The sequence below is a fragment of the Patiria miniata genome, unplaced genomic scaffold, assembly GCF_015706575.1.
Source record: "Patiria miniata isolate m_02_andy unplaced genomic scaffold, ASM1570657v1 HiC_scaffold_16, whole genome shotgun sequence".
In the NCBI taxonomy this organism is placed as follows: domain Eukaryota; kingdom Metazoa; phylum Echinodermata; class Asteroidea; order Valvatida; family Asterinidae; genus Patiria; species Patiria miniata.
This window is the reverse complement of record NW_024037054.1, coordinates 10,681,023-10,701,689: the sequence shown is the minus strand read 5'-3', so window position 1 is coordinate 10,701,689 and position 20,667 is coordinate 10,681,023. Positions and strand designations below refer to the sequence as shown.

Sequence of the window (20,667 nt, the reverse complement as noted above, 5' to 3'; positions counted from 1 at the left end):
TGTGAAAAATGTCAGATTGTAAGGGGTTCACCTTGCATTTTTAGCAAAAGTGGGGAAAATCAGATTTATATGAAAAATCCAAAATTGACTGCGTCTTCAACTGATTTGCATAAAAATAGTGGCCGCGTGAGGTCGCTGTTCGCGCTGTATATATATGCCGACGATTGACCGCGTACGGGACGAATAACGAGGAGAGCATTGACCAAGGCTAGCTCCCATGTGAATAGCCCCATAAATGTGGCCTATTTACTGGACTGCCTCCGTAAACATAGGCCACACATCCACATGTACAAAAATCGTGTCGACGGAGCCAAATTTTGATTTTCACATTTAGGCTTAGTTTGTAGGGTTTTTTTTGCTTTAGAAGCATACTCGCCCTCTTATAGGCTAATCAGAAAGTGCTGCCTTTTTCAGATGTATATTTTTCGTGAAATTTCCAGATTCATTTTTACACGTTTGCGTATCAAAATTTCAACATGAAATTTCACAAAAATTAGACATCTGAAAAAGGCAGCACTTTCTGATTAGCCTGTAAAGAGGGTGAGTATGCTTCTAAAGCAAAAAAAACCTACTAACTAAGCCTAAATGTGAAAATCAAAATTTGGCTCCATCGACACGATTTTTGTACATGTGGATGTGTGGCCTATGTTTACGGAGGCAGTCCAGTAAATAGGCCACATTTATGGGGCTACCATGTGAAATGACATAAACACAAAGTTATATGAAGTGCAGAATGCTGGAGTAAGGAACCAGTCGGGTAAAAGTAAGTACTGAAGTGAAACCCGACCTGGGTAGCCCAGGTTGGACGAAGTCTTCATTGAAATACGACTCCCTCCGTAACGTAGGGAGGAAAGTAGTCCGAGTAACTTGGACCCAACTTATCGCCTTTTTAAAAATTTGGACATGGTCTGGCGATAGTAGGGTCCAAGCCCATTCCTCGACCTAGACAACACAGTCACTGACAGTCCCAAAAACCAACATTTTCCAACAAAAAACATCAGATTTCACCTTCAAAACGGCCTCCAAATTACTAGATATGTCACCTGAGGTACAAGTAGACATAGATGATTAAGATGGTTGTACTTAAGTTTACTTACGATCGGGAAAAAAAGTGAAATTTTCCGTTCAATTCTGGAGACCCCCTCTGCCTAGGTTGTCGTTGTTGTGCTCACGTTCAAAACTGCATGATAATGGCGTCTGACCTCGACCTCATGCAAATGTGGTGCGGTGCGCTTGCGCATAATGCACATAATGCAGCATACACGGCAGATTCCCCTGCGCCGCGCCGACGACTGTTTCCTGATGTAGAGCGCTGTGTAAGTTCGCGGTACGCCTGGGAGTCGCGCTGGCTAGCCAGGCGTACCGCGAACTTACACAGCGCTCTACATCAGGAAACAGTCGTCGGCGCGGCGCAGGGGAATCTGCCGTGTATGCTGCATTATGTGCATTATGCGCAAGCGCACCGCACCACATTTGCATGAGGTCGAGGTCAGACGCCATTATCATGCAGTTTTGAACGTGAGCACAACAACGACAACCTAGGCAGAGGGGGTCTCCAGAATTGAACGGAAAATTTCACTTTTTTTCCCGATCGTAAGTAAACTTAAGTACAACCATCTTAATCATCTATGTCTACTTGTACCTCAGGTGACATATCTAGTAATTTGGAGGCCGTTTTGAAGGTGAAATCTGATGTTTTTTGTTGGAAAATGTTGGTTTTTGGGACTGTCAGTGACTGTGTTGTCTAGGTCGAGGAATGGGCTTGGACCCTACTATCGCCAGACCATGTCCAAATTTTTAAAAAGGCGATAAGTTGGGTCCAAGTTACTCGGACTAGGAGGAAAGGGAGTCCACCAGGGCTACCGACCTGGGGTGCGTTTTGGCGGTCATAACCAAGAATTTGTTCGGTGGTTTCTTGTCGGTGAATTTCTTCGGCAATTTTAATTGGGTTAGAATTACGCCAGACATAGCTTGAGTTACTCCTAGAATGAGGCTCCGCGTGAGCGGAGCCTCATAGATCAAGAAGCCCGCAAAATTGCCTGCAGCACAAAACACTAATAAAGTACAAAAACGTCCATCAAAATGCAGCCATTTCACACAGAACCGCTGCACAGTTTGCCCCTATACTCCGTACTTTATCTCTTGATATACTCACGTATCTTGTGCAGAACTAACATAGGTGGATTCTGTCGGTTTTTAGGCCAAAATGATGAAAAATATGCCCTTTCCGCATTGAGCCAACCTGACACTTGAAACGTGCAAGCATTATGATCGAGCGATGATTTTCGGTTCGCTCGGAGCACGCCGCGGGGGGTACGATACATGCACTTGTACGCATGCACATCATTTCGCTTGTACCGTCCATACACAGTATTGAGAGTCCCAAATTTTCGGACTAGAATTACGCGTGATCATGTAGTACCGGTACTCAAATCCCAAAAACAATTAACCAAAGAGAAACCATCGAACCAATTCTTGATTATGACCGCCAAAACGCACCCCTGGTTACATATACACTGTAGTTGGGCCGACCCAACTGCCGCACTATAGTTTGGACAGTCCCAACTATAGTTGGGACCGATGCGATACTTGGGGCGTATAAAACACGAGTAGGCCCGCCCTAGGCCGACAAGTACTTTTGCGAATGCGGCCATACCCATACAGCAAATGGTTCATTGTTTGTAATTGGCCCAGACCCATTTAGACCGATATACAGACTAGGCTTGACTTAAGCAGTTCCACTCTTCCTGGAGCCGGTTCCGGTTCCCAAAAAAGAGCCGGTTCTGAGTCGGAATCGGCTCCCGGAAAGTTCAATGAAAAACATAAGCTCTGGAAATTACATGTAAAGAATAACTGTGTCACCTTGTGAGGCCGTGCTCCGTGGATTTCGACGTGCAATACACTGTACATGTTTTTCAACTACGTATTTGTTTTCAAACAGTGACTTTTTCCTGTGAAACTGCTATATTTATTACTTTATTCTTAGTTCCTTTCCCATGATTTTATTTACCGCGGTCACACCGTCATGCCGCCGAGAATAAACGATTCACTGCACAGCACGAGTACATTGTACACGCACACGCTACGTAAACACTGGTACCTTGCTTTCAATGAACACGTGGAACCGGTGCTGGAATCGGCTCCGACGGACCCGGCCCCGTGTACACATTTACTCCGGCTGATTCGAACGAGTCAAGGGCGGTCCGGATCTTTATTAATGTTATCTTGCAGGTATAGCAGCCTATTTTTCACCATATGCGCCGATATCAGAAAGAAATTTTAGAAATGAAGCATAGGAATAATTTATTTTCATGCAACAGTAGAATCGAGACTTGTTTGGAGCTGGGGATTTTTTTTACATGAACCACGGCCCACAGCTCGCGAAATCCGAATCTCAAAACTCTGAGCGCTGTACCCAGTACACGGGTACGGGTCCGTACTCCGTGCGAACCGGGAAAAGCCGATTCCTGCGGCACTCATCGGACTCGGGGCCGGGGCCATCAGAGCCGATTCCAGCACTCAGAGCCGATGTGGCAAAAACATTGACTCATGTGAACAACGGACTCCTTTTTCGTGATCGTTCATTTTATTATCTACATGACATAGTACATGTATGCAGGAGCATGCGCAATACCACCATGGGTCCGTATTTTATATGCCTAAATTCACGCTACATTGATTGTCCAAACAGACTAGTATTGGGTTCAATGCAATGCACTGCATGCATGCATGCATGCAAGCCAAGTGGCCCGACCGCAAACATCGTATCTCCGATCTCCGCGATGTATTTGGAGTCTGTGGTTTTTCCTTGCTGTTGTTTTGACTAGCAAGATTAAATGATGTCCCGGTGTTGAATTCCTACACATGTAGCTGATTCTCGGCTCTGGGTTTTGTGCACAGAGAATGGGTAATTTAATCTGGAACCGATTCTTTTGGAGCTGGAACCGAGGATAGTGGGTACCTGGTTTTCAAAAAAATTGGACTCACGGTTCTGGTTCTCAAGTGTGAGTACTTTGACATTCGAGTACGAGTACTCTAATAAAAGTAGTCAAGTAGTACTCGAGTACCGAGTATGAGTATTACAGCACTGGTGGAAACCACGAGTATCATGAACATGACTTCAAGCAAATTACAGGAATATGGACGTTACATGATTCTTTTCTGCCCAACAGCCGTCCACCTTTGGCCTGAAATTACAGGATACCTCTGAAGGTATGGAATTCAACTTTTTGTTGCTGATAAGCAGTTGTAGCATCGATTGGGTGATTATCAAGTGACAAAATAATTCCAATCTTGATTAAATTTTCTGCTACCCTATCAACAGACCTTTCCACACATTTTGGTATATATTCATTGTTTGGCTTACTAGTAAGGAGGAAGTCCAGTACTTAAAGGGAAGATACAACATTTGCAAACATCACAAAATGAAATGATCAAATTATCACCAAAAAACCTTAACTGGATTGTTAGGGAATGACAGTCTAAAGCATCCTGTAAAATCGTGGCTCCTGGTGTGCTGACATTTTCAAGAAAAATGTTATTTTCGCATCAATTTGTGACGCTGGTCAGCTGACCAGCATCCTAGATACTGGCTTTTTTCAAAAACTGCTCCTAATTTTTCATAATTAATTAGTTATTCCGTGTTTTGTTCACAATTGATAACACACCTGTGAAGGGATACGAGCCTGCTAGACTGATTGTCTAACCTTACAAATTGTATAAATTGCTCCATTTCATCTTAAGTGGGGACTGTGGGGTCAGGGAACCAGACTACAAGAACATGTTTTCTTGGTTTTTCCAGCATTTACAAGCCCAAAACATAAAACAAGTCACTTTAACAATGTTTGCTATAACATACTAATCCTCCGAATCCATTTATTTCTGAAAATTGCAGCGAAAGCAAATGTTATACATTCCCTTTAAGCTAACTTATGGGGCCAACTCGTACCCAAATCAACTCGTACCTGAGTCAACTCTACTAGAGTCAACTCATATCCGAGTCAACAGGTACCAACCAACAGGTACAAACTAGAAATCTTGTTTGAAAACTGGGGGTTGGAAATACCTTGAAGTTAGAAAGTCAGATGAACATTGAGATTGAGAATGTGAGTGATTTTTGCTGCTGACCAACATATAACAGAGCGTGAGTTTTCGCATGGCACAAGCCGGACCTTTGCGGTGCGCACATTAACCGGTCAACATGGCCATCCATGCACACTTAAATGGTTTTTACTAGCGCCGATTTCGGTACTGTTCGCCATGTTTCAACTGCTTTTTTCAAAGGTATTAGGCTGTCACTCTACCGTATTACAGATGTCAGTCTACTGCCAGTACTGGGGATGTCACTCTACTGGGGATGTCACTGTACTGGGGATGTCACTGTACTGGGGATGTCACTCTACTTGGGATGTCACTTTACTTGGAATCACTGTACTGGGGATGTCATGTCACTGTACTGGGGATGTCACTGTACTGGGGATGTCACTGTACTGGGGATGTCACTCTACTGGGGATGTCACTCTACTTGGGATGTCACTCTACTGGGGATGTCACTGTACTGGGAATCACTGTACTGGGGATGTCATGTCACTGTACTGGGGATGTCACTCTACTGGGGAAGTCCATCAACTGGGGATGTCTTTCTACTGGGGATGTCACTCTACTGGGGATGTCACTCTACTTGGGATGTCACTCCACTGGGAATGTCTCTCTACTTGGGATGTGTTTCTACTGGGGATGTCTCTCTACAGGGGATGTCACTCTACTTGGAATGTCACTCTACTTGGGATGTCACTCTACTTGGGATGTCACTCTACTTGGGATGTCACTCTACTGGGGATGTCTCTCTACTGGGGATATCACCCTACTGGGGATATCACTCTACTTTGGATGTCACTCTACTGGGGATGTCACTCTACTGGGGATGTCACTCTACTGGGGATGTCACTCTACTGGGGATGTCACTCTACTTGGGATGTCACTCTACTGGGGATGTCACTGTACTGGGAATCGCTGTACTGGGGATGTCATGTCACTGTACTGGGGATGTCACTCTACTGGGGAAGTCCATCAACTGGGGATGTCTTTCTACTGGGGAAGTCCATCAACTGGGGATGTCTTTCTACTGGGGATGTCTTTCTACTGGGGATGTCACTCTACTGGGGATGTCACTGTACTTGGGATGTCACTCCACTGGGAATGTCTCTCTACTTGGGATGTGTTTCTACTGGGGATGTCTCTCTACAGGGGATGTCACTCTACTTGGAATGTCACTCTACTTGGGATGTCACTCTACTTGGGATGTCACTCTACTGGGGATGTCTCTCTACTGGGGATATCACCCTACTGGGGATATCACTCTACTTTGGATGTCACTCTACTGGGGATGTCACTCTACTGGGGATGTCACTCTACTGGGGATGTCACTCTACTGGGGATGTCACTCGGGATGTCACTCTACTTGGGATGTCACTCTACTGGGGATATCACCCTACTGGGGATATCACTCTACTTTGGATATCACTCTACTTTGGATATCACTCTACTGGGGATGTCACTCTACTGGGGATGTCACTCTACTGGGGATGTCACTCTACTGGGGATGTCACTCTACTGGGGATGTCACTCCACTGGGGATGTCACTCAACTAGGGATGTTTTTCTATTGGGATGTCACTGTACTGGGGATGTCACTCTACTTGGGATGTCACTCTACTGGGGATGTCTTTCTACTGGGGATGTCACCCTACTGGGCATGTCACTCAACTGGGAATGTCTTTCTACAGGGGATGTCACTCTACTGGGGATGTCTTTCTACTGGAGATGTCTTTCTACTGGGGATGTCACTCTACTGGGGATGTCACTGTACTGGGGATGTCACTGTACTGGGGATGTCTTTCTACTGGGGATGTCACTCTACTGGGGATGTCACTCTACTTGGGATGTCACTCTACTGGGGATGTCACTGTAATGCGGATGTCACTCTACTTGGGATGTCACTCTACTTGGGATGTCACTCTACTGGGGATGTCACTCTACTGGGGATATCACCCTACTGGGGATGTCACTCTACTTTGGATGTCACTCTACTGGGGATGTCACTCTACTGGGGATGTCACTCTACTTGGGATGTCACTCTACTGGGGATGTCACTCAACTGGGAATGTCTTTCTACAGGGGATGTCACTCTACTGGGGAAGTCACTGTACTGGGGACGTCTTTCTACTGGGGATGTCTTTCTACTGGGGATGTCACTCTACTGGGGATGTCACTCTACTGGGATGTCACTCTACTGGGGATGTCATTTGTAATTATTTTTTCGACACTCTTAAGCAAGGTGAAATTTTAAGATGAGGCACTATCACTTCATTAGCCCTGCTCACATTCTCTGCCTCATTCTCGGGAAAAAAGTACTAACATATCCTGTCGGTTTGTTTTTGTCTTCAAACAGTGCCTGCAGGTAGCAGGTATCTCACTCCACATGGCACCATCATGGCCATGCTTTGGATAGCGCGCATTATGTTGGCATGATGACCTGGAAATGGACGGTAATGAGAAACATCATGTTCGCATTGTCATGCTTCTGGTTTTCCTTTGTGTTTATCGGGCTACATGTAGGCCTAGTGACCTAAAAAGCCACATTAATGTGTCTCAAAAACTGGGAATTTTTGAATCGCTGAAAAGAAATGTAGTGCAATTATCAAGACTTTTTACTGGGTTGTGAAATTACAAAGCAGGCTGTATCTGATTCTGAAGATTTTTTGTTACTAATCCACAACATTCTTCATATGTTTATAGTTGACAAAATGAGTGACAGTGATGATGACGTACCAAGACTGTCTGCTGAAACCATGGCAGCACTGCAGGAGTTTTACAAAAGCCAAGAATTGACTGAGGCATCTGATGTGCAAAGTGGAATAAGTGAGAACTGGGTCAGTCAACTCAAATTATTAAAATACAAACTGTAGAGGTCTCTGATACAGCTGTATATCAAGGAAGGATTTAAGGGCTGGTTGAGATTGGCTTACTACCATCCCTCTCTGTCTCACCAATGTAAAGGTTTTTCTGTGGGGTTCTTGCTTCAATACTTGCTGAATCTACAACACTACAGACATACCTTTATCAAGACCCTTAAAATAAAAGTGATTAAGCCACATGTAGCCTGTATCCATCAAAGTAGTAAATAAAAGCACTGCAAAATCTGATTGATGGATTGACATTATGGGCCTTGTTCATGAGTCGGCCATATTTTTAGAACTTGCGAAGAGAAATGAAAGTAAGTTAATTTATAATAAATTCCAGTCTGCTTCAATAATTATTAAAAATTTGTAATTAAACATTCCCTAATGATTAAAGCCATATTTAAAGTGAAAATGACAGCAAAATAAGGCTGTATATATAAGGCTGTATATATAAGGCTGTATTGTGCCTGCATAAATAGTCTGGCGCCATCCCATTCAACAGTTAACAATTAATGAACTACATTCAGGGCTCTGGACAAAAATGGCCAACTCGTGAATAAGGCCCATGCTCCCTTTACCTGATGTGAATGCATTTGCTGTTTATTTGATTAGAACCTGTCACAGTTTTGGTACACTGATGCAACTGCTGAAGCACTGGCAAAGGAGACCCTTCGTGCTGCAGGTTCTACTGGAAGGTACTTATGACATATTGCACTAAATTACCAATGCCTACTGAAATGGGCACAAAGGGAACTCCATGATGCCAATTCATTATGTTTACATGTACATGGAACACATAGCCCAGGTGGACTCCCTTTCCTCCCTACATTATGGAGGGAGTCCAGGATATGAAGTGCTCAAAACCGGGCGAAAAAATTTATGACCAATAGTCTCAATATTTTTACCTTGTTGGAGAAGCCAATTTTTACGTCGTAGTATTCTATGTGTCCTTATCTATTGGGCCGCTGGGTTCAGGAATTCCATATGCGATGCTGACCGACCTTAATCAGGAAAATAAACTCTAAAGTAACGTTAAACTTGTTGTTGTTGTAGACTCTTTTCATCAGTTTCTCACCGCCGAGTCTAGTCGTACATGCATGAAGCGTCGACGTACGTCCGTGGCGTGCAGCGTGAACGCGCAGTGCGCACGCGCGATTTGCTTAGTAACCACTAGTCTGGTTCCCAGACCTGACAATTATTCCCGACGCTCATGTCTAAATGGAACCAGACTAAGTAACCACCCTCAAACGCATGCGAAGCGCGGTCGCCTATCCAATGACCGGGCATGTTTGTTTTAGCGACCGTGACCAGAAACATGTTTCGGCTTTGGTCATTGGTGGAGTGTTTTCATTACTTCGGTTGGCTGGAGTGACGTCACTGCACGTTCCCACCAAAACCAACTAAGGAGGGTGCTAGCATGTGCGCTTTCACACGATGCGGTGCGGTAAGGTGATGAGAAACTGATGAAAAGAGTCTACAAACACGTACAAGTTTAACGTTGCTTTAGAGTTTATTTTCCTAATTAACGTCGGTCAGCATCACATATGGAATTCCTGAACCCCCCGGACCAATAGATAAGGACACATAAAGTATGTAGGTGTGAAATAAGCTTCTATGACGAGGTAATACATAACAAAACTCTGGTCAAAATTTTGGGTGGTCTTATGTAGAGAATTGTCATCATGGACGTCAGTCGTGATGCAATGAAGACTTCGTCCAACCTGGGCTAATGGAACACAGTGCTGTTATATGGTCATACACATAGCTTGACACAACTTGCTGTAGAAAGGAACATGATGCACATAACACTCTCAAGGACCAACTGTAACACTTCTTCACTGCGCTCATCTATCTGGAATTGTATGCTCAGCATCAGAGAACATGAATATAACAAGTGAAGTAAAGGAATTTTGATTCTGATAAGTTATTGGAGAGCATGAAAAAAGCCAGTGGTACATTGAGCTGAGCATAAGGTAATTATAGGAATGGATGAGGTTGTTTCATATTTTATGCACAACCATTGCCTGCAATATGTAGCGTATTTCCAAACTTTACCAGTAGGAAATAGCACAGACATGTAAATAAAAGATATGTATACTGTTGCCATACAACAGTTGGGGGGAGTGTTGTCTTGTGGTTAGGGTTTGTGACTCATGATCAGAGCATCAGGGGGTTGAATCTAGCTGCTGGTCATATGTTGTGTCCTTGGGCAAGCCACTTCATCCACACTTGCCTCTCTCCACCCAGGAGTATACATGGGTACCAGCATTAGCTGGGGAGTAACCTGTGGCGGACTGGCATATCATCCAGGGGGAAAAGAAATATTCTCGGTCGTTTCATGCTACTGAAACCGGAGATAAATACCGGCCTTTTGGGCCACATTTGCTCGTGAAAGACTTTAATCTATCACAATAATTCTTCGCAAATTTTCTTTTAAATTGTACACAGCATGAACTTGAAACTTTGAACAAACATCAAGCCTGATCCAGAGTTGTACATGCTGCTGTGACAACATATCAGATGAAATTACCAGCATCTATTTCAAAGTGATTAATTTCAGTCATTCATTAAGCATGAACAAAATGAACAATGAAGTTCATACTTTGTGATCTGATAGACCATACCCTGATGAACATTTGATGCCAGTTACGTACATGAGGTCACTAGCCCTTTACTTTCAGGGTCAGGAAAGTCCAAAAAAAAGTTTATTCAAGGAGAATTTGAAAACTATCTTTTTTAAAAATTCTCCATCGTTCAGTACCCTAGTAAAACAAACGCTAGTAAAACCTAGTAAAACAAACGTTCAATCTCTATCACTGGTGTAGCTTTTATTGTGTGTGCTATCATATAAACATTTAATAATATGTTTTAGTTGTGGCATGTTAATTCTGGTCATGATATGTTTAACTCATATGTTAACCCGTGTGTTGCACATGTGCAACACCCAAATAATGAGACAAATAGATTGCTGCATAATTTCCATTGCAAGCTTTGTAAGTTCCTGCGACATTGTGCATAAATAATTCAACATGGATTCACAGGTGGATGTGCAGAATAAGTGGTCTCTCATTATTGGCGAATAGTGACTACCTCCCTCTGCATATCGCACCATTTCCCCAAAATTCAAGTTAAGCATATTTAGTTCATTTTCAAGTAATTGAATAGTTGACACAATTTTACATATTTACTTGATTTAGTAAGGTACCTCTACTGTTACTTTACTGACATGTTAAAACACCGACCTAGTGAATGAAACACGTTAATTAAGCTCATAAATAATTATGCATGATATGTAACTACCACATTTGCGCACCTACGTAAGCCATTTGTCATCAAAACAGGAAAAAAGCCTGTCACTTTCAATTTGCTGAATGTTTCACATGTACTTAGTTTCAGTGGAATGAGTGTAGAATGCATAACACACGATGTTCCAATTTTTATGCTCTGGCAGGAGCTTCTACATGTCACTTCGTGGTCGGTCGGTCAGTTTGTCTGTCTGTCTGTCCCCAGGAAATTGACCAAAAATAATTGAGGAAATACCATGCCAGGCATAAAATGCACTCTTGACACGTGCAACGGTTTTCAGAACAGCGATTTTGTTTCGATCAATTTTATTTTGCATATGAAGTGAGACATCCTGAACCGGGTAAGACTCGCACTTGTTGCTGGAGAATTAATGAAGATGTACAGGCAGTGACTTTTTAGAGGACATGTAGCAAAATGTTTTATGCCTCATCATCTAACGTGTTTGTCTTATCACATAAAGGTTCTATGTAGGAGTAACAAATGGTTGGGTTGGGGGAGCAAGTTTCCTCAATATTGATGTATGAATGATAAATCATCGTCACACAAGTCAGACTGTATAATAGTAAAATGCATGTCTGTATATTTTTCTATGTAATGCAGAATAGCATGTGTATCCTGCCCTTCACTCTACAAGAAACTACAACAGCTGAAGCCAGCAACATGCACCACAGTCCTGCTTGAGTTTGACAAGAGGTTTTCGGTTTACAAAGACTTTGTGTTTTATGACTTCAATACACCACTTGAACTGGCCAACCTGCAGAAAAACACCTTCGAGGTGGTAGTTGCTGACCCTCCATACTTGTCAGAAGAGTGTCTCAGTAAAACAGCACAAACTGTACGATTTTTAAGCAGTGGAAAAGTCATCTTATGCACAGGTACGTGACAGTAGTTAGAAGAAAATGTTCAGGTTAAAATGTTCCTGATTTTCTTCCCTCTTCACGTACAATTCAACCAAAATTTCGGAACTGTTGTCAGGTATCCAACTCAAATTTAGATGGTTGTTTTAATGTCATGTACAGCTAAGGGAAGTTTACAGAAATAGAAATCGGAAGAAATGCAAAGGGTTCTCAATCAACAAAGAATGTGCCTAGATAGGAGTATATTTGTGATACAAGCATCAACAAAAAATACAGCCTTCTGGCTGTGATGTTATCAGCAAACTAAAACAGCTTGTCCTTTAATGTAGACATAAACATAGTGAGACTTGTACATAGCTCTTGACATTAGTGCAGGCAAGCTAACTGCTATTATGCCAATGACTTTACAGCTAGAAGAGGATTTTGTTGTGTGTGCAGGTAGTACTGCTGGGAGGGGGAAGGGGGTGTGACCTTATGTACGTTTTTAATACACATGTAAATAGAAAATGTCAATTTCATTTTCCAGTCAAATTGCAGGTGTTATAGTTTCAGAGCCCATTGAATAGTGTAGGGATAAAAAAAATATATAGTTTTCACGGCCAAATATGGCTTTGCCCAAATTACCTTTGGACTTTTCCTGAATCAAACATGATGACCTTGACCTTACAGCAAGGCTTTGTGACCTTTATCCATGTTCCTACTACGGCTGTTCCTAGCCCTTTATAAAACAACATTTTCTAAAGTACTGTCTGTGAGGGGAGAAGAGTACACTCTGTACACTTCAGAAAATGTTGGTAATTATGAATGATCCTTTGTGAAATTCAACGAGCATATGTCCATAAATGAAGCCACCTGGTACATGTTCATCAATATGACCATTTGGGTTAGAGGCCCAAGTGTCTGAACTTACATGAATTATCAGTAATTCTGTATTTTGGTTTATTTCTTGCAGGTGCTGTAATGGAGGATTTAGCCGCAGATCTCCTGGGTGTAACCATGTGTTCATTTGTTCCAAGCCATGCAAGAAATTTAGCAAATGTATTCCGCTGTTTTACTAACTTTGACACACACTACCTTAATCAAGGTAATAGCTGATGTACTCATCATCACTGATCATTGCCACAATCTTTGTAAGCTGACTATACATTTAAAGTTGACAATAAAATTGAACAAAGAAATTGACTGGAGCGAGGTTTGAACCTGTGACCTCTGAAACGCTGTACTAGACGGTGCTCTACCAACTCAGCATCTAGTCCTATGTTGGCAATTTCTCACTTTGCCAATTGATTTGTTCAATTTCATAATCATTATACAGGCATCTTGTGAGTTAGGCTTTGTAGTCTATTTGACAATATATAATTGTAAATGCTCTACTCAATTGAATTCTCTTAGTTCATTCTCCAAGGTCCCAAACTATGGAATTCCCTTCAGCGGCCTTTGCAAAAACCCAAATCTGATATATATTCAAAAAAACTTTCAAGCAATTCCTCTTAAATAAAACGTTGTTCGCTATTTGTTTTGTCATATTTTAATTTATGTGCTCCAATAAATTTTTGATCATTTCATTCTAATATAATTATCAACATGTACATACTCTTTCTTTTCACTTTATAATGTAATAAATTTTCTGTTGTTTAGTTCAACTTTGAGTCTTTGTCAATATTTACTTTAAGCTACTGATCAGAGGCGTTTTTTCTAGATTTTGTTGAGGATTTTGTTCTATTATCATTTTTTACCTTTATATTATTGATTTTTTTCTTCATTTATATTAACTCAAAAATTTAATGTATCATGTGTCATAAGAGACCTTCATTCTGTTCCAGTCAAACATAACACGTTATGCATTCCCCCCCCCCCCCCCCCTAGTTATTGAGTTAAAACTGTGTTACGATGTCTGTGATATTTTTGTCTGTGAGCACTTTACGGTGAAAAACATGGGTTATCATTGCTGTTCTCACATCTAAATAAATTCAAAAGTGAAATAGCTAGGAATACATTTACTTTGCCAAGACACACAATGCAATTTTCTCTCGCAACTTGGGGCAACCAAATGCACTGCAAGCTGAAAGAACCGTCCGGAAGAGAACAGTACATGTACACCGTACGTTGATATTGTTTCCAATCTTTAATGGAAATCCCTCAGACCGTATTCATGGAATTGAAATACACTGTACATGTGCAGTGGAACACCTTTTATAACAAGGTCCTTGGGAGTTTACAGATTACCTTGTTATAACAGTACCTTGTATTAACAGTAATGGAAATCAAGGGAAAACAAATACCTAGGACCTACAGTTGTCCTTGTGACAAGCAGGATGTTGTATTAACAGTGCTCTTCTTATCAGGGTTCGCCTGTATTCCTGTCATTTTTACCCCTCGGCCGAGAGGCTCGAGGGCCAGGGGTATTGTCATCGCCTACGGCGTCCGTCTGTCCGTTCTGACCATACCCCCCTTGTGGGGTGATGTTCCTTTCAGGACACATCACCACACTATTTTCACAATAGAAAAACATCGCCCAGAAGAGAATCTTTAGAAAAAGGGATAATGGGAACACAATGCTATCACCCCACAATTCCGTCTGGCTAGACCGGCCGTCCGGGCAGCTTAGTTTTTCCGGATGATAACTTGAGTTAGAAATGTTGTTTGGGATTGTAACTTCCGTAGGGGGTTGCCCTTAGGAGTAGGCAAGTTGGGATTGGTTTTGAGGTTCAAAGGTCAAGGTCACCGTGGTGAGTTAAAGGTAAATGGTTTTCGGATGATAACTTGAGTTAGAAATGAGATATTGGTGTCTAACTTTGGTAGGGGTTGCCCTTGGGAGTAGGCAAGTTGGTTGGTTTTGAGGTCAAAAGGTCAAGGGTCAAGGGTCAAGGTCACCGTGGTGAGTTAAAGGTAAATGGTTTTTGGATGACAACTTGAGTTACAAATCACATATTGCTAACTTATGTTGGGGGGGGGGTTGCCCTTGGGTACAGGCAAGTTGGGTACAACAGGCACCACGGTGAGTCAAAGGTAAATGGTTTCCGGATGATAACTTGAGTTACAAATGAAATTTTGGCGTTTAACTTCGGTAGGGGGTTGCCCATTGGTACAGGCATGTTGGGATTGGTTCTTGGTCAAAGGTCAAGGTCACCATGCTGAGTTAAAGGTTAATGGTTCCGGATGATAACTTCACTCTGGCTGAGGGGTTTCAACAGCAATGCTGTTATTTTTGTTGTGGAGATTGCCTGGAACAAGTGCCTGTAAATTGCATTGTGTGACAATCTCTAAAATATAGGTTTTCCCAGCCAATTTCACCAAGTTTTAATTCAATTTAACGCCTGGCTCGTTCAATTTAGATTGTAATTGAACGATCATACACATCGTCATTCGACAATCCAAAAGAATCGTTCAATTTAACTATTCTAGCAGTCTCTCGTCTTCTAGCTTCACTCGTCCCTGTAAAAGATGCATTCCAATTAAAAGTATCGCGGCGTTTATTCAATTTCGTCTGAACCAGTAGTAGTTTATCGGGCATTCATTTTCATTCATATTTTACATTTTGTCAAGCATGTTTTAAGACTTCCTGTATGTAGAATTCTGAATTATCTCGGCGAAGGCCTAAATCATGATGTCTTCAATCCGTAAATGCACACCTCTCTTTCTTAGTTAATGGGTCCGTGCAATGAATTTTTCTCAGGAATACATTTTGTGCAACTTTCTACTACTCTGAAATGTATGAAAACTATTTTGACATCCTTAGACTTTATTGCAAAGTGCACGTCTTTAAACATTGAAAAGTTCCCTGCTTTTCCGGACTACTGAGCGCGCTGCATGTTGCTGTGATGTGATTTCAGGAAGACACTGTTCAGTTTAGGTGTTTTCTTTCAAATTATTTTCCCAAAATTTGCTAATTGAAAACATTTGTGAGAAAAGATTGCTCATTGGCTTACTGCCATGTACTGATACAACATAGAATCATATCACCAAAGAAAATAAATTTATCACAGCAAAATATCCAAAATTCTAGCAACTTTTTGTGCTAAAATAGCCATGTAACATTTATCTGCCCGGAGTGACATAAAACTTTTGCTCATGAATATGGAACTTTGCATTAGCATAAAAACAGAGAAGGCGAGAAAAACACCCTTCAAAATGGAAAAATTTAACTTGAAAAGAAGATTAAATGTGACACAAAGATGTATATATTTTTAAGGTTTGCATTGAAAAAAAATAATTTGCATGAGCCCTTTAAATATGTGTTCGGTCAGACATACGCAAAAAAAACATAAAAGAAAGTACACAAGAGAAGTGTTCCCGATGGTACAACCATTGCCAAACATAGCCCCGATGTCTTGCACGTCAAGAAATCGTCAACGTAAAGAAGCCCATTGGTCAAACGTTAAACAAGTATAGAAAAGATCAGCAGTGACAAAGAAATTATCTTAGCCCTTTCAATTTAATTATTTTGGTACATTTTACATCCCTCATATCAGTTAATTTACATATAGTAAATGTTACAGTCGCAAATATTTTTTTGGGAAAATTGACCTCAAGTAAAATGGGAAAGTATATCAAATACAAAATCTTATTAATTTAAATGACCAAACGATAAAACTGATTGCCCATAAACGAATAAGAAACAAGAAAGGCATGGTAACACGTTATAAGCGCACCGACGTTCGAATTTGAATGCGTCAACCGTCAAAAGTCTTAATTATGAATGCTGCAATTTAAGACTCGAATGCACCAAAACGAAATAGAATGCCCCAAAACGAAAACGAACATTCAGAGCAAAATCTTGGTTGCCTAAAAATGAAATCGAATCCCCCAAAATGAAAACCCCAATTTGACCATGTGCAAAAATCACGCGAAATTGAATGGCTGATAAGAAAATGATTACAAAAATTCGGAAATTGGCCGGGAAAACCTATAGTATTAAATTTTGACTCCTATAACTTCTCAGTTTAACTCAGTAAATTAAAACTAGAGATGATCCATGTCAAGCATTCTATTTCCTTTGGCTTTGCCTCAAAAATGTTTCGGCCTTAATAACAGTCTTCTACAGTTCTGATACCTGTTTATAATTGTACAGACCAACCAATTATAATATGGATAGGTGTACATGTAACATAATATTGCACCAAAAGGCTTTTGTGGTTGGCATAATACGCATGTATATATAAATGTTCACCGTTTACAGTATAGCTGAATATATACACATTAACTCAGTTGGTCCCTAAGTGACATATCAAAGCATTTGTAAGCATATCTTATGGAATAAAAAAACGATATTACATTGTATATATATAAAAAACATCTACTTAACTAAGTTTTTACCATCTAACTGCAATGCTGTACAGCCTTTAAACAGATTTACAGAAGGGACATTCAAAAGTCATTGCTGTAAATGTTCCCAAAAATGCTATTCACATTGTAGGCCTATGTGCTATAAAAAAAAAAAAAAAAAATTAATCAATCAGTCTTTCACAAAATATATTTTTTCGACTAAAATGTTCACAATTGTCAGATTTCTCTAGCATTTCAGAGACCTTACGACAACAGTGTTTTTCATAGAAGTCTTTTCTTGATAGTGTTTGGAAAAAAATAGTGCCCCGTTGTGGATGCGGTAAGAAGTATCACGAATCAAAACAACAAGGTAGGACAGAAATTGTAATTTTTATTCTATTTAGGATTCTTATGTAGGGGTGAGGCGGAATCATGATGCCTTCATTGTTGACTTAACTATTGGTTAATTGTAGGCTACTCAGTTTGGGCAGCGATGATGCATCTCATAAAGCTCTCCAGTAAGTGTCCTTATTAAGCTAATTGTTTAAGTCAGTTGGCTGCATTTTTTAGTATATTATATTACTACCGGTACCAATTTTAATATCTTCCATATAACATTATTTCAACTTGACTTGGGTAAATATGCAACAAAAACTCATTAACTGACATTTGAACTTAGCTTGGACCTGTACCACCAAAATTGAATTTCATCCTCATTGTCTACAATATGAGGCGCACTGGAATCTGGTATACATTGTGTAGTTTAACCTAAAATAATAATGCTAGTTACTCAAAATAAATACCATACACTGATGCTATAGCAAAGAGTGTAGTACTTTGGTAGCTAGCTGAGGCAGAGTTATCTGTTTCTTGATTCCATAAACACCTACTAGCCATCTGCAGGCTCTGTCCACCTTGGGAGCCCACCACCACCTGTACCACTAGCTTATGCCTCTTTAGTTGAAGTGCCTTGACACGCGTCTTGATGGCTTCAGCTAAACGAGTTGCTATTCTCCCACTGATGGCTGGGTTGTACTCGATGTCACCTAGAACACCCTTCAGTACATCGGTAATCTCTTTAACAACAGATACAGGTTTGAATATGATTTGAGAGTCTGGTTTCAAGTGATAGGTGTTCTCCATTTTAGGGCCGGTTGGTCGAGATGTTGAGTTGATGTTCAGACGCCTGGAGCGAGTAGTCAAGGAACTTCCCATGCGTACCCCTTTACCAGCTGCTGCGGAGCTTATTTTACGTTTCAGGAGATTCCATGTGGCTAATCTACTTGTACCAAGTGTAGGTTTAGCCTTGACCGTTGTTCCTAACTCCATGGCTGCAGCATTATCAGAATTGTTCCCTTTGGAATCTGCATCGTCATCCTCCACAACTGTCGGCATCAACAATTTCGCTTTCAATTTCTCCATCTTGATAATGGAGGTAGGCTACGTGTATAAAGAGAACAATTCGAAGTTTTAATTCAGTCGATCCTCGGATAATTCCAAGATGCGCGTCATTTAAACAGGAATACTGTCACTTGTGTTCATGACTGCAAAAGCTTCCCACAAGTCCTGTATGCAATGATCGAGCATGAACACGCATTGCATCAAACGTCCGTTGATGCCAAGCTAGCCTGTCCCTAGCGCAAATTAATGTTAATTTTTGTCGCCATGGGAACATTGGTCGAAACAAATCGAGTCGATCAACGTACGCACATAGTACATCCGTTGCGGTTGCAGTATTTATTTATATGGAATCATTAACAAAAGGTTCACAGTACAAATCTTAGCATTAACAGCGAACTTGACTGTTTGACTTATATTATGCACGTTTCCATTTGTCGAGTGTTGACAACGGAGCAATGCTTTTTACGCAGTGAACGTCATATTAATTTAAGCGTAGCCAACACATAGGCTAGAACTCCGCGAAACGTATAAGCTAGGCTTGATATTGTAATGAGATGCATCTGCTCATCAATTATCCCAATATTCATTCTGGATTAACTACGAGACACTTTGGCATTTTAATAAATTCAATGCATTACGTTAAACAAACATTCAATATAATAGCGTCGCGGACTCGCGGAAACATGCCTACCAGAAACCACCACAAAATTGGTATGTATTCCTCTTGCTATTTTCGAGTTTCACCTCGAAAAATAGATTTGTTTTGTTCAATTGCTATTTTCCTAGCCAAAAAAAAATCACTTTTGAATGAGAAAAAAAACATTGAAAAAAAAACACGGACGCTTAGTTATTGAATTATTTTTTTCACAAAATTCGGATTATTGGCTGTCAGACAATAGGCCTAATTCGGTTTCGCAAATGATGCCTCAAGTTGTGGAGACCCCGGTATAATAATAATCCCGGGACATACCGTTATTTCGTTTTACCGTTTTGGATTTCCTCCAAAACAAAAACAGTAAACGAACCATCGACCGTTTTGTCGTTTTACAGTTTTATAAAACGACAAGCGGTATTAAGATAAGTACGGTTTCTCCGTTTTATAAGTTTAGTAAAATTCATTATAGCATAACGATCAATGATTTTTGTTTTACAGTTTTACACAAATAACTTTGAAAAACAGCAAAACGGTAAGTATTAAAAACAGACTGTTTTTTTTATTATTTTAGTGTCATAGTTAACAGTCCGTGGTGCATTTTGTGGCGGTGGGCAAGGGGGTGGAGGGGGACCATGCTTTAATACACGAAGAAGTGTTGGCTCGCCATAATTAATGCGTGGTGTGATTCCTGGCGTGACCCTGACCCCTTTCTCATGCGATTCAGTTGGTGGGTCTTAAAGAGTTGCAAGCAAAAATGGCGCTGGAAAACTTCAAGGGAGGACATTACTTTTCACAATGGATACAGGATGGTAAGACGTTTGAAGAAGTTGCAGATATTTTGAAGGAAATTGGAGTTCAAGTCGACGCAGCTCTTCAATAGCCAATTCGCAAATTCTGTCGTGAGAACGAAATGTAAGGAGGGCCCAGGCAATGACTCGATCCCAAGGACGCATTTAACATTCTCAGGTGCATTGCTTAATTGCCGAACCTAAATCAAAAAATGGTCGGCAAGACTATTGACCGTCAGTTGTCATTGTCATGATTTTGTAAAACAACACTCTGAAATAAAGCAACTAACCGTTTAACGCTTTTTACAATTAAAAACAACAACAAAGAGTATTTTGTGTGTGTGACTTAATACCGTTTGATCGTTTTACAAAACTGTAAAACGACAAAATGGTCAATGGTTCGTTTACTGTTTTTGGTAAAACGAAATAACGGTA

General features: G+C 40.8%; 2 protein-coding genes across 5 annotated transcripts; one reads left to right on the top strand and one right to left on the bottom strand.

The window, feature by feature from the left end:
* The first annotated feature begins 158 nt into the window (after nucleotides 1-158).
* Nucleotides 159-13,811, top strand: LOC119722972 (EEF1A lysine methyltransferase 1-like). 4 transcript variants are annotated; one of them, XM_038193404.1, is made up of 6 exons: nucleotides 159-219; nucleotides 696-763; nucleotides 7,797-7,930; nucleotides 8,573-8,655; nucleotides 11,867-12,141; nucleotides 13,076-13,811. In XM_038193404.1, the coding sequence occupies exons 3-6, from the start codon at nucleotides 7,805-7,807 to the stop codon at nucleotides 13,216-13,218; spliced, it is 627 nt and encodes a 208-aa protein (XP_038049332.1). In that variant the 5' UTR covers nucleotides 159-219; nucleotides 696-763; nucleotides 7,797-7,804; the 3' UTR covers nucleotides 13,219-13,811. The 4 variants fall into 4 exon arrangements, with proteins under 4 accessions (XP_038049332.1, XP_038049333.1, XP_038049331.1 ...); XM_038193405.1 differs by lacking the exon at nucleotides 159-219 and adding an exon at nucleotides 4,173-4,212; XM_038193403.1 differs by lacking the exon at nucleotides 159-219 and adding an exon at nucleotides 7,450-7,546 and having other exon boundaries at nucleotides 697-763.
* Nucleotides 13,812-16,539: 2,728 nt separating this feature from the next.
* Nucleotides 16,540-19,276, bottom strand: LOC119722971 (dynein light chain Tctex-type protein 2B-like). The gene has a single exon (XM_038193402.1). The coding sequence runs from the start codon at nucleotides 18,808-18,810 to the stop codon at nucleotides 18,175-18,177; it is 636 nt and encodes a 211-aa protein (XP_038049330.1). The 5' UTR covers nucleotides 18,811-19,276; the 3' UTR covers nucleotides 16,540-18,174.
* Between the last annotated feature and the right edge of the window lie 1,391 nt (nucleotides 19,277-20,667).

Excerpts from the sequence above, each read along its gene's own strand:
- LOC119722972 (XM_038193403.1), top strand. Across the intron at positions 7,931-8,572 it reads GTGGAATAAGTGAGAACTGG|AACCTGTCACAGTTTTGGTA; the intron begins GTCAGTCAACTC and ends TTATTTGATTAG. Across the intron at positions 8,656-11,866 it reads GCTGCAGGTTCTACTGGAAG|AATAGCATGTGTATCCTGCC; the intron begins GTACTTATGACA and ends TATGTAATGCAG.
- LOC119722971 (XM_038193402.1), bottom strand. The coding sequence starts at position 18,810 with ATGGAGAAATTGAAAGCGAAATTGTTGATGCCGACAGTTGTGGAGGAT.